The 12500-nt window shown below is 39.9% G+C and overlaps 1 protein-coding gene across 1 annotated transcript in view; it reads left to right on the top strand.

Moving 5' to 3' along the window:
* Nucleotides 1-6796, top strand: part of LOC137997174 (serine/threonine-protein kinase 40-like) — a 14949-nt gene extending 8153 nt beyond the window's left edge. Inside the window, exons 4-6 of the mRNA XM_068843011.1 lie at nt 1-53; nt 1168-1287; nt 6284-6796. The exon at nt 1-53 is cut by the window's left edge and continues 92 nt beyond it. Of these exons, the coding sequence (XP_068699112.1) occupies nt 1-53; nt 1168-1287; nt 6284-6560 (450 nt within the window). The 3' untranslated portion in view covers nt 6561-6796. The remainder of the gene's footprint in view (nt 54-1167; nt 1288-6283) is intronic.
* The last annotated feature ends 5704 nt before the right edge of the window (nt 6797-12500 follow it).

Raw genomic sequence — 12500 nt, 5'->3', positions numbered from 1 at the left:
ATCCCTCATGAATTATTCAGAAAGATCAAAACTGCCGAGTTTCACCTGCCAAAGTAAGTCATCAGAAAATCAATTCTCCATTACACCGTATTCGCAGTGGAAACCATGGGGGTGAGGCTTGGCGTGGTAAAACAAAGCTTTTTTGGTCTCCCGGGACAATATGGCCGCCGTGTGACAAGGGTGAATTGTTTGTCAAACTCCATCAGGCCTTAATTACAATGCGGCCATGTTGAGTCCCGAGGGATTGAAAAATGTTGTTTTTGCGCACCGAAACTCGTTTCCAAACATTTTAACTCAAGGCTCGGAGTACGAAATCTATTGTCTATGGCCAATATGGCCTCCGCGCTAATAAGGCCCATAGCGTACATATAGTTTACATATGTTATCATAGAAAGTGTGGCGTACGGGGTTTTATTCATGAGTTGTTTGTGTCAAAAACCCTCACTCGCTCGTTCCTTGCTCGTTCGGGTTTTTGACACAAACAACAAGTGAATAAAACCCCGTACAAAGCACTTTCTATGTCATGAACTGTTTATTACACATATGACGATAATTTTTCTTAAAATAGTTTTCTGAACGCAAATGAGAAACAAAAACTCAGTAACAATAGAACCAAATGCAAATTTAATTTAATTCAATAACAAAATACGATTTGCATGAGATGCATGAGTGATTGGCATGGAAACGCCTTTACGCTATCGTTGATTGGTTATACTTCCACATGTGAAATAGCTGTACGCCATTCTGATTGGCTGTATACGCCTTTTCCACGTGTGAAAATAAAGCGTATAGATTTGTACAAATGAGCCTTATGGAATAAAATTCTCGTGTTATGAATACAGGTCGTTCCGCCCAGGGTCGATCCGTCCCACAGTAATCTTCTATGATAGCTAACCAACCCTAACCCTAATTTTTTCATCACTAAAATCATTGCTTAGACTTAGTCATTGAAATGAGTGCTCAGATACAATAGATCGACTGTTGGGCGGATCGATTCTGGGGAGGAACAACAATTTACCGTACAAATACAGCTGCCATTTTCTTACTGGTTGTACTCTGTGGGTAGGGTTTAAGCGTCCCTCGTGTTGCATTATTTTACAATATGGGAAACCATTTAACTTTTACTATCACACTTTTTTGTAACCAAACTTTGACTTTCCAACACAGTGACGGTCGCGTGTCTGATAATACGAAGTCTCTGATTGGACTTCTTCTGATGTTAGATCCACAAAGGAGACTCACTGCATCTGGTGTACTTGATTTCCTCAGAAACACAATGACAGCTTGGTGAGTGGCATAGGTTTACAGTTTTGGGCCTCAAGATAGCATTATTGGGTTTCTGTGTGTCATAAGGACAATGGTGTCTCTCTGTTACCTAATTAGATAAACTGCCATACAGTGCTGTAGTTGGAAACTGTTGCTAGGTGTGTATATATTCATTCCGTGCAAAAACTTGGAAAGGAAAGGAGCTTTATTGTTTCACGTTTGGGTATTCGCTTAAGGTTTTGCACCTCAGCCACTTCAAGTGCTACTATGACCAAAAATCAATTCTACTTTTTCTTTGTATTTCAAACTAAGTCAACTGAACCCTAAGCAAAGCTTTAATCCTTCATTTAAAAAAGACACCTGTTTATTTTGACTGAAAATTTCCTAATTAATGGTCCGCCATTACTAACTTTAGAATCTTGAGAGAGCTGGATCGAGGATAAGATGACGTCAAAGACTCACTAGTTAAAAAATGCATTGCGTATCTACGCGCCTAAATTAATATGCAGCACGTGAGTTTCGAGCTACTCGTGTTTTGCATGTATAATAAGCTGCGTTTACACACTACAATAGGCCACTTTGGAAAATACCATAATAATCTTTGTCTGCCCCCCCCCCCTCCAAATTTTGCATAAGCATTGTTTTGAGTTTTTCTAGAGACTTACAACTTACAGTGGTCCCAAGAGAAAACAAAAACACTGCTCATGCAAAATTTGGGGGGACAAACAAAGAGTATTATGGTATTTTCCGAAGTGGTCTATTTTAAGCTAGTGAGTCTCTGACGTCATCTTATCCTCGATCGATCCCACTGAGGTCCAATCGGTCAGTCTTGAAGGTGAATAATGACGGACCGTGAAACTTGCAGTCAAAGAAAACACCCTTTGGATAAAATTCGAAGCTCAACATTTTGCCAGTCAGGCGTCAAGCAAACACGCTTTCAAAATCTGAAGGAAAAAGGGAAGTGAATTTTTTTATCATAGCAGCACTTTCAGCTCAATGTGAAAGCTGCGTATAGAGAAACGGACGAATAGAAAAGTGACCCTGGGAACGAAACCTATTCCACTCGGCCAATTAGCGCGCTTCACGGGACACTATTGACTAATGTGCATTCCTGAACATAAATGCCCAGGCACACTCACTATCGTCTTTTCCGGGGGAGGGGCTACTCTTATATACGCTATATAGATATGTGCCGCCCGATAGGGTAGGGTTTCTGATGTGCTCAGTCCTTAAATAGGGTATCCTTTTTGGTATTTTTCCTTAGATAGGGTCACTAAATTGCAGTATCCACCCCAACGCGGTCAGCGGTGGGCCAAGATGGCGGACGTGAAATTTATAGCTCCGTCCCAAATCTTTCTTCTTGGCTTATTTTTCGCCTATCTTTCATCAACAATGCATATGGATGTTCCCTTAAGTGATCTTTTACCAGCTGGATGCTATTATGGCTTGAGTTTTGCTCCAAATCGACCGATAAGTGCTGGATTTGTGGGCCTCCTCAAAACTCGCTGCTTCAGTTCGGTACTCAATACTTCCCACGAAAGCAGAAGCAAGAAACTAGCACGATCCTTTATTACCCTACTATTTCTATGTGGCAGTATTAAGCTGAACCCTGGACCTGTAAAATATCCATGTGGCAAATGCTCCAAAGCCGTAAAGTCAAATCAGAAAGGAATACAATGTGACTTCTGTGATTATTGGTTTCATACTCGCTGTTTAAATATTGACAGTATAACTTACAATGCTCTTGCAAATACCTCATGTGTTTGGGGATGTCCAGAGTGTGGTTTGCCTAACTATTCTACCTCTCTTTTAAGCTCAGCATCGGACCTACATTCGCCAAACCAATACTCGCCTCTTGGTACAGAAGTTTATTTATCGGAATCACCTAGTCTCCCTGCAGTCATACCATCTTCCTCACCTCCACACTATTCTACACCTATAAGGCCAAAATTGAAACCTAAAAACAGGCTCAAGTGCATGGAAATAAACTGTAATAGTATTCTGAGCCCAGAAAGAGCGGCAATCTTCAAGGCTACAGTCGAACATCATTCTCCTGATATTATTTTTGGGTGCGAGTCTAAACTATCACCTGATACACCAACCGGTGCCTGCTTCCCCCAAGGTTATACAATTTATCGTAAGGAACGAGAATTTGGAAGCGGTGGCGGTGTTTTCCTTGCTGTTGCAAATAATTTAACTTCTATAGGCCATCCAGAGTTCTGTACTGATGATAGTAACGAAAGTGTATGGGCCTCAATCAAATTACGTGGAAATAAACTCCTGCATTTGTGCTCTTTCTACAAACCACCAAGTGCCCCAGTATCACGCATTGATTATATCGCAGATATTCTTGCTGATCTTTACCAGAGAACAAGACGTAGCTGCCCGCCCGTTGTGGTCTCTGGGGATTTTAATGTTGGTGACATAAATTGGTCTGCCGATCCACCTACGCTGTTGAATACTTCACCTTTAATAGCGGATGCTGAATATCTATTAAAATTCCTAGATGACTACTCTCTTACTCAGTCAGTGACACAAGTCTCTCCCCCAGCTTCTGGTAAGATTCTAGACCTGGTCTTGTCTTCGGCACCTTCATTGGTGTCAAATGTACAGATCCATTCCGGCATGAGCGACCATGATGTAGTAATCTTTACAATCAACACTAAACCATCTCGTGTAAATAAATTGCCACAAGGTCCATCTTTATAACCGCATGAACCTTGAGGGCTTAAAGGGTGCAGCTGCAAGTATCAACCAGGAATTCTTCAATTCTAATCCAGATGCCCTCTCTGTAAATGAAAACTGGGTGATTTTTAAAACTTCTCTGGCTACAGCTGTTGACACTTTTATTCCATGGAAGATGACCAAAGCTAAATCCTCCTTACCTTGGGTGACCAAGGCTATCAAACGCCAAATGAGAAAAAGGGATAAATTGCATTCGCTAGCCACCCACTCGAACAACCCTTCGATTAAAGCATCATACAGAAAACAGCGCAATAAAGTTGTGGATATGCTTCGGTCATCACATTCTGACTATGTCAACAATGAGATTGGTGGGAGCTTGGATTCTAACCCAAAACGGTTTTGGAATTATGTCAAGTCTTGTAGATCTGAATCCATAGAAGTTCCAACACTTCATAGCAATAATAACCTCTATGTCTCCAGTAAGGATAAAGCACAAGCCCTAAACAATCATTTTGAATCTTTATTCGTGGATGATGACGGTATTCTACCTGAAATTGGTTTGCCTAATTATCCGCCAATTCCAAATCTGTCATTTGATGTAAATGGTGTCAAGAAGCAAATATGCAATTTGAATCCAAACAAAGCATGTGGCCCGGATAACCTGTTACCTCGTATACTGAAATTATTAGCTGATAAACTGTCTCCTGTACTCACCTTTCTTTTCCAACAAAGTTACGATTTCGGCAGACTACCTGATGACTGGTCAAAGGCCTTGGTTACACCAGTATATAAGAAGGGTGGCAAGCAAGATCCAAAAAATTACAGGCCCATTTCTTTGACTTGCATATGTTGCAAGATTATGGAGCACATAGTACTTAGCCACGTCCACAAGTACCGGTCCACAAATAACATCCCTTGTAAACACCAACATGGCCTTAGGTGCAGACTGTCTTGTGAAACGCAACTGGTCTCAGCCATTCACGAGTGGGCTTCCTTTCTTAACATCAAGGGTCAAGCTGATGTTATCCAATTGGATTTCAGCAAGGCCTTCGACAAAGTATCCCATTCAAAGCTCTTACATAAGTTAAGTCACTATGGTATTCAAGGTCAAACCTTATTGTGGATAAAGGATTTCTTATGCAACCGCTCCCAAAGTGTCAGTGTAAATGGCGTGCACTCTACCCCGTGCAAGGTTATTTCAGGTGTTCCACAAGGGTCTGTCTTAGGCCCCACGCTTTTCTTGATGTATATAAATGACGTCGTGGGTAACACGATCAAATATTAGACTCTTTGCTGACGACACCATCATTTACCGACAGGTTGTATCGCCTGCGGATCATCTTATCCTTCAACAAGACCTTGACAGACTAACGTCATGGGCCTGTCTTTGGCAGATGGAGTTTAACGTGAAAAAATGCTACCACATTTCCTTGATAAACAAAGGAGCCGTTGTCATGCTACCATATTTCATGCATGGTCAGGTCTTGGAACATGTACATGTAACCTCCTATGATTATCTGGGTGTTAGATTAACGAGCAAGTTAAATTGGAAAGAACACTGTGATAAAACTTCCAACAAAGCCAATAGGTCTCTTGGGCTGGTCAAACGGCCTTTAAAACCGTGTACGCCTGAAGTCAAGGAAAGAGCCTACAAAGCACTTATTCGACCTTTACTAGAATATGCAAGTGCTGCGTGGAATCCACACACAAACAGGGACACTGAAACTATCGAAAAAGTCCAGCGGCGGGCTGCTCATTTCGTCGCGCATGATTACAAGAGATCTACAAACTCACAAGATCTTGTAAATCAACTTGGTTGGGACTCCTTGGAAGCCCTACTCAAGTGTTTTGGCGCACAGTTATTCTCCGTTTGTACGAACTGTTCGGGTATGGAACAAACTGTCAACTCAAACAGTCCAAGCTGAGAACATTACTTCTTTTACGCCATTAGCCATGTGGGACATTCAGAACATGAAGACCCCGAACCACCTGAAAAGACTTTGAACTATTTACATTTACTGTTTCTTTTAGACTTTATATATTTATTGTGGATTATTATTATTATTATTATTATTATTATTATTATTATTATTATTATTATTATTATTATTATCTAATTTGTTATTTTATATCTCCCAGTGTTAGCCGAGCTATTTCGGAGTATAAGTTCCAAGTACTTCCAAGTAACGCGAAAAACAAAAAGATATGGTCTATTAAATCTGTACTTAAATAGGGTCAGGAATTGAGAACCTTGGTGGCACACACCTATCCTAAATTGTCGGGATTATTTGCTGCACTCTTTATTCATTGCTCTTTCTCTTTGCAATGTTAGGTATTTGTCCACCGCAATCGGTGAACCAGCTCAACTTGTCCCAGACATCGATGAAGAGTCCTCAAGAGACAACAAGGCACCCTTTGAAAAATCATCAAGGCAAAGGCCTCCCGAGCTTGAACTCCGTTTAACAAAATATCGTGACACTGCGGCCAACAAAGAACCTCGAGTAACGCTGACACGTGAGAGCCTCACGCAACCTCCGATACGACGGATATCCGAAGATGCTCGACCGCTAACGGCAGCCGAGATTCTTGCTCATCGTCACCTGCTTTAGCCGGTGTCTAGTGTCCGACAATTCACGACGGCCGTCGTAAAAGTAACCACATTGACGTTCCATGAACAGCAAAAATGTAATGTGGGAGTTGGGGTTCTGGTTTGTTTGTCTTTCGGACAGACAATTGTCAAATTTACGTGATATTCGCGACTTAAATATGTGAATGATGTATGATTTATTTCATGTATAATTTTGTTCATTGAATGAAATATATTAACCCTTCTTGCTAGGTTTAAGCTGATAGGTAAAATTACTTTCCCCCAATTCTTCTTTGCTTCTAACTTATTTTTCTTTGTTATTATTTCGTTATTCTACGTGCTTGGGATATCTTTATTTCTTGTGGCAACGCTTTATTTGTTTCTGGACCCATAGCAACCAAATGCTAAAATTTGGGGATGTCTCGTAAACTAAGACTCTAAGACCCCAAAAACTCGAAAAAAGTAACCCAGAACCTGCAGTTTGGCTAACACTAGGCTTAAAGTTGGTTTTCTTAGTTACCTAAAGCGAAGGTCAAGTCCTTCGTTTCAAAGTGAAAGCTGGGTGATCCGCCATATTTAACTGAGCAACCACGCACGCTCCACGTGTGGCCGGATATCTTCATTTCCCGTCGGATGTATATATTAGCCCTGTGACACTCTAGACTTAAAAACCAACTTTAGGACTAGGGTTAGCCAAATTGAGGGTTTTGGGTTACCTTTTTCGAGTTTTCGGGGTCTTCGGGTCTTCGTTTTCAAGACACCCAAAACTTGGGTCACATAGTTTTTCTCGGCTTGTTTTGCATCAGTAGCTATTTTAATTAATCTTTTCAGAGGATAATAAAACGCTGCAAAAACTGTTTTTACCCCTAGACAATCAAAGTTGTGTAGACGGCCTTTTGAAGTCCTAGCTAACGAGAACTGCAAAACTATCCTAAATTTTTTTTTTTTGGAGACCGTCGACTTAGAGGAAGGGAATCATGCAGCAGCTCGTGTGAGGTGAAATGTGATTGGATTGCTTTCCAAAAAGAAACAGTGACTTAGACTCGCACAGAGGAGACTGTCTGTATCCCAAACGCTACTATCTTTACATTGAGAGGAACTTCTTTGCGGAGTTGTTAGTACCAGGTTCACTACTTTGACTCGAGTAACAACAAAAAAGGACACCCAACGAGAAAATTAAGCCAACTGCCTTTGAGAGACATTTCTAGTCTCTTTTTTTTCTATAAAGACTGTCTAAACAGATGTTTTTATTACCTAGAAGAATTTGATCTGTTCGGATATCTTAGCTCAAATTTTTAAGTGCCCAGAATTTTTAGGGAATGATATCTTCATTTCAGAAATTGCTAGCTGAACGTTACCTTCTAAGAACTTTCCAGTGAACCATTTCCTCATCCGAAACTGCTAGGTGGCCTTTTTAAGTGCCAAAAATTGCAAAAGTATCCCTTCCGAGAACGTAAGGGACTTCTTTTCCCCAGGTGCAAATCTTTTAGGTGATGTTTTCATAAAGAAATCTGTAGCTATTTGTCAACGTAGAACCGAAATTCTTAGAACAGTTTGACTTTCCCGAACACACATTTCACCGCAGATTATCATTGGGTGCCCCTGAAGCAAAGCAGCCGCCGGGTGTTCAGCTGATTTGCTTTTCCAATGAGACATGATTTAGCCTGCATCGCGGGCAGACTAAACCACCGGTATATATAATCAGTTTGCGCAACGGCTCCCCAAAGCTTGTTCAGAGTTTACGGAGATTTCTGTATCCCTTTGTGATGTCGTCACGTTGTAGAGAAGAATCATGAAAGGGTATTCCTTGCGAAGAGATGGGAACAGTTCGACGCACTCGCCGAAGTTGAGAGTTTTAATTTGCCGTAGCACGCGCGGATCCAAAAACTGCGACCACGTCGAGTTGACTGTGACATTTCCCATCGTGCAGCACTAGATTGGCGTTTTACTTGAAACACAATAACATTTCCTAAATATTTCTAGTCTTCGCGGTTTTGGATTTGTCAATGTAACAAATATATTTCTACATACAAGAAATTCCCGCAGCGAGCTTTCCTGCTCAGATAGGAGACAAAAGGGCTTTGAACTCTCTTTCCAACCTTTTTAAAAGGATTGCGTGATTTGTTGAGTGAGTAAACATCCAATTACAGAGTGCGTAAGATTCTAGCCAATCAGAGAGGGGTACAGAAATCCCTATAAAACTGCAAGATATGAGAACAAGCTTTTGGGAGCCGTTGCGCAAACAGACTATAGAGCGTTTTCACTCACGTGACAAAAATAAATGCTAATTTGATGAAACAAAAGAAACTATTTGCATAATTATAGAGTTCAATTCCCAGAGGATTAGTTTGGAACACCAACATGGCCGTCGTTTCTTTGTTTTGGAACACCAACATGACTGCCGTGACGTCATGTGAAAACGCTCTATATCTAGGGTTTGACCTACGGCAGGTTTCGAGTTACATGTCCGGCTGCGCGCAGGCTAGAATAATTAGAATGCCAGGATCTTTCTTCTCCCGTCCTGTTACCAAGTCAACGGTAGGGAGTTGTTTTTCTCGCGAAAAAAGCATTACTGAAACAAAAAGAAAAGTTTTCAGAAAAACAGCTCATAGGACCTCGAGTCCTGTTCGTGCTCCTTCCCTCTGGGCAGGTTTGCCCAGTAAAAGAGACAAACCAGATGTCTCGTAAAACAAAACAAACAATATCCTTCATGTCTCTGTCAGACAGAAGGCAAGCGATGATTGGCAAATTTTTGGTTTCATCCAAGTGACAAGGCGGCCATGTTGGATGGCAATAGACCAATTTCGAGATATTAAAATTCAGGCCTAAACAAAAGACATCATCTCGAGGCTCTGGGGAAAAATATAAGGATTTGTACGAGTTTACTCCCCAGAGCCTCGAGATGATGCCTTTTGTTTTGGAGTGAATTTTAATATATCGAAAGTGGTCTATTTTCGCAGAATTTGCACAGTAAAGTTTTAGTTGCCATCCACCAAACCCCCACGCGACACTTCATTACGCTTTATACAATTTAATTTTTCTCGTCGTTAAGCGCAAGCGTTTTTGAGACGTGGACGGCAACCGGAAGAGAACATGTCGCGTGCCAGGGCAGTGGTGTCTCCCAGATTTATATACTAATCATCTCTAATAGAAAAAAGATACTTATCAAGGTAAATTTGGTTGTGTGAAGACAAGTTAAAAGTGAAAACAGCTCACTTCCAGTTGCCGTCCGCGTCTCAAAAGCGCGTCTGCTTAAGCTCCCTATCGTGTAAAGTGCGCGCAGTGAAAATTTAACCAATTAAGAAATGTGTCTTCTTCCGTAACTTAATAATTTTGTGCTCTCGCACCACAAAGAAACATGAGGGTGAATTTTTTTACGTTGCGTTTATAAGTCGCGTTTCATAACAATAGGCCTTTCGTCTCAATCATGAGGGTGAAAATGTCCGTAGACGGACGATAAATACACTGTGACGGTCTCTGACACGTGATATCAAATCACCATATCCGACCAAGAGTTAAATACTCCTATGCACTTGCCGCTCTCGCCACTTGCTAGCCAACCTACAGTCATTTTACTTTGACGTCATTAGCGAGCAACAAAGAAAACGAAACGTTGGAAAACGCTATACAAAAATTGACAAACCGCTGCGCACAGGCGCATAGAGAATTTTGCCTGCACTTTACAGCTGCCATATTAATTGGACGGGTGAAATAGACAGCTCTGTTGAATGAATACATGATTCTTTTGAGTATAGACCATATTCACTTGTGCATTATGTTTCCGTGGTAGATCATGTGACAATACTTAAGAGAACCTTTTTTTTTCAAAGCTTAACACATTTATTTCGTTGAACTGTCACTTTTTAATTACGGCAAAGTTTCACTCGCGCGCTATTTCAGTAGATCAGTATTGGGCGCGCTCCATTTGAATTTCAAGTAACTGTCATGCGATGACATGCACAGTATTTCTCCCACGCAGATATTTTAACAGACTTTCGATTTTTTGCTTTTTCTGTTTAAGTCTAGACTTAATACAGCTTTCGAAAAGCAATAAAACCAAGAAATAAAAGTGAACAAATAGCATACCATGTTTGTTCACTGTCTGCTGAACTCAGTGAAGTGTGACCGGAAACACTCCCGCTTACAATAATAATAATAATAATAATAATAATAATAATAATGATAATATTTTTTTTTAAATAATAACAATAAATTTTATTCATAGACTATTTACAGATTCAAAAATATGAATATTAAAATATATACCCTATGCACATTCTTCTTGTATACGAAAGAGAATTGTGGAAAAATGACTATCTAAAAACACTACTAATAACAATTATAAAAAGCCTCAAAAAGATAAAAAAAATAAAAACTATCTAAAATAAATTGGACTGACAAAAAAGTTACTACTTAAATTCTTAATAATAATAATAATAATAGTAATAATAATAATAATAATAATAATAATAATAATAATAATAATAATAACTTTATTTATATAGCGCTCATATCCTGAGCTCATGGCGCTTTACAATGTAAAATAAATAATTACATATCATAAGCATGAAATATTAAAAATCTATGTACAATCCACATATTACAAGTCTTAAAATCATTTAACAAAAACAATGACCCTTTACAATGTAAAAAAAATAATTACATGTTATAAGCATGAAACATTAAAAATCTATGTACAATCCACATATTATACGTCTTAAAATCAATTAACAAAAACAATGACCCACTCTCTAAAAATTGCCTAAGAGGACATGTTTTCAATCCTTTCTTAAAACAAGTTAAAGATGGTGACTTACGCGAATCTAATGGTAGCGAATTCCACAGTATAGGGCATACACTGAACAAGCCTTGTCCATGTGAGTTTTCGTGAATTATCGAGGTTGTTCTAACAGCTGCTTAGATGGGGACCGCAAGTTCCTGGAATAACTAAGTCTGTCCGCCAGATAGCTAGGTGAAAGGTTATTAAGTGATTTAAAAACTAGCAAAAGAATTTTAAAAACAATACGATAACTAACTGGAAGCCAGTGAAGGTCAGATAAAACAGGCGTAATGTGATCAAATTTACGAGTCCGAGTAATGATCCTGGCGGTGGTGTTCTGAACATATTGAAGCTTCTTCAACTGCATTTTCCTACAATCGTAGAGCAAGGAATTGCAATAGTCTAGTTTAGATGTTATAAAAGCATGCCCAGCAATTTCGGTAGACTCCTGTGTGAGATATTTTCTTATCTTTGATAAGTTCCTAAGCTGGTAAAACGATGATTTGCAAATGTCTGAGACATGCACGTCGAATAACCTTTTTTTCATCAAGTACTAGTCCCAGACTCCTCGCATTGACGGTGGTTGTCAGCCTCTCATTACCTATATTGAAGTGTCTGAAAAGTGGACGAATATGGTACTTCGATTAAATAAGCAAAATTTCTTTCTTGTAATGATTGAGTTTCAGCTCGTTTACGTACATTCAATGACATGTATCACCGACACAGTTCCCTACGCGCAGCCTTGCGACAATCTTTGAACGATATGTAGAGCTGAGTATCATCAGCATAAAAATGATATTTGAGTCCATGACTTCGCATTATTACCTCAGCAAGTGGTGCGGTATACAGTAGATACAAAATGGGACCTAGGACAGAACCCTGCGGAACACCCACAGTCAGACCCCTAACCGACGATTTTGTATCATTAATTTCGACAAACTGAGATTATCCAGACAGATAAGAATGAAACCACTGCAGAACAGTTCCCGTGATGCCAAACGAGTTCTCCAGACGCGAAAGTAGCAAATAATGATTTACCTATCAAATGCCGCTGACAAGTCTAGTAACAATAGGAACACACTGTCCCCCCTTGTCTGGTGAAAGTAAGATGTCATTTGTAATCGTTAGCAGTACGGTCACTGTACTGTGGTTCGCTTTGTACGCAGATTGAAAACGTTCGTG

The sequence above is a fragment of the Montipora foliosa genome, chromosome 3 (assembly GCF_036669935.1).
Source record: "Montipora foliosa isolate CH-2021 chromosome 3, ASM3666993v2, whole genome shotgun sequence".
NCBI lineage: Eukaryota > Metazoa > Cnidaria > Anthozoa > Scleractinia > Acroporidae > Montipora > Montipora foliosa.
Note: the sequence above shows the minus strand (reverse complement) of the source record. Positions and strands in the feature narration are given on the sequence as shown.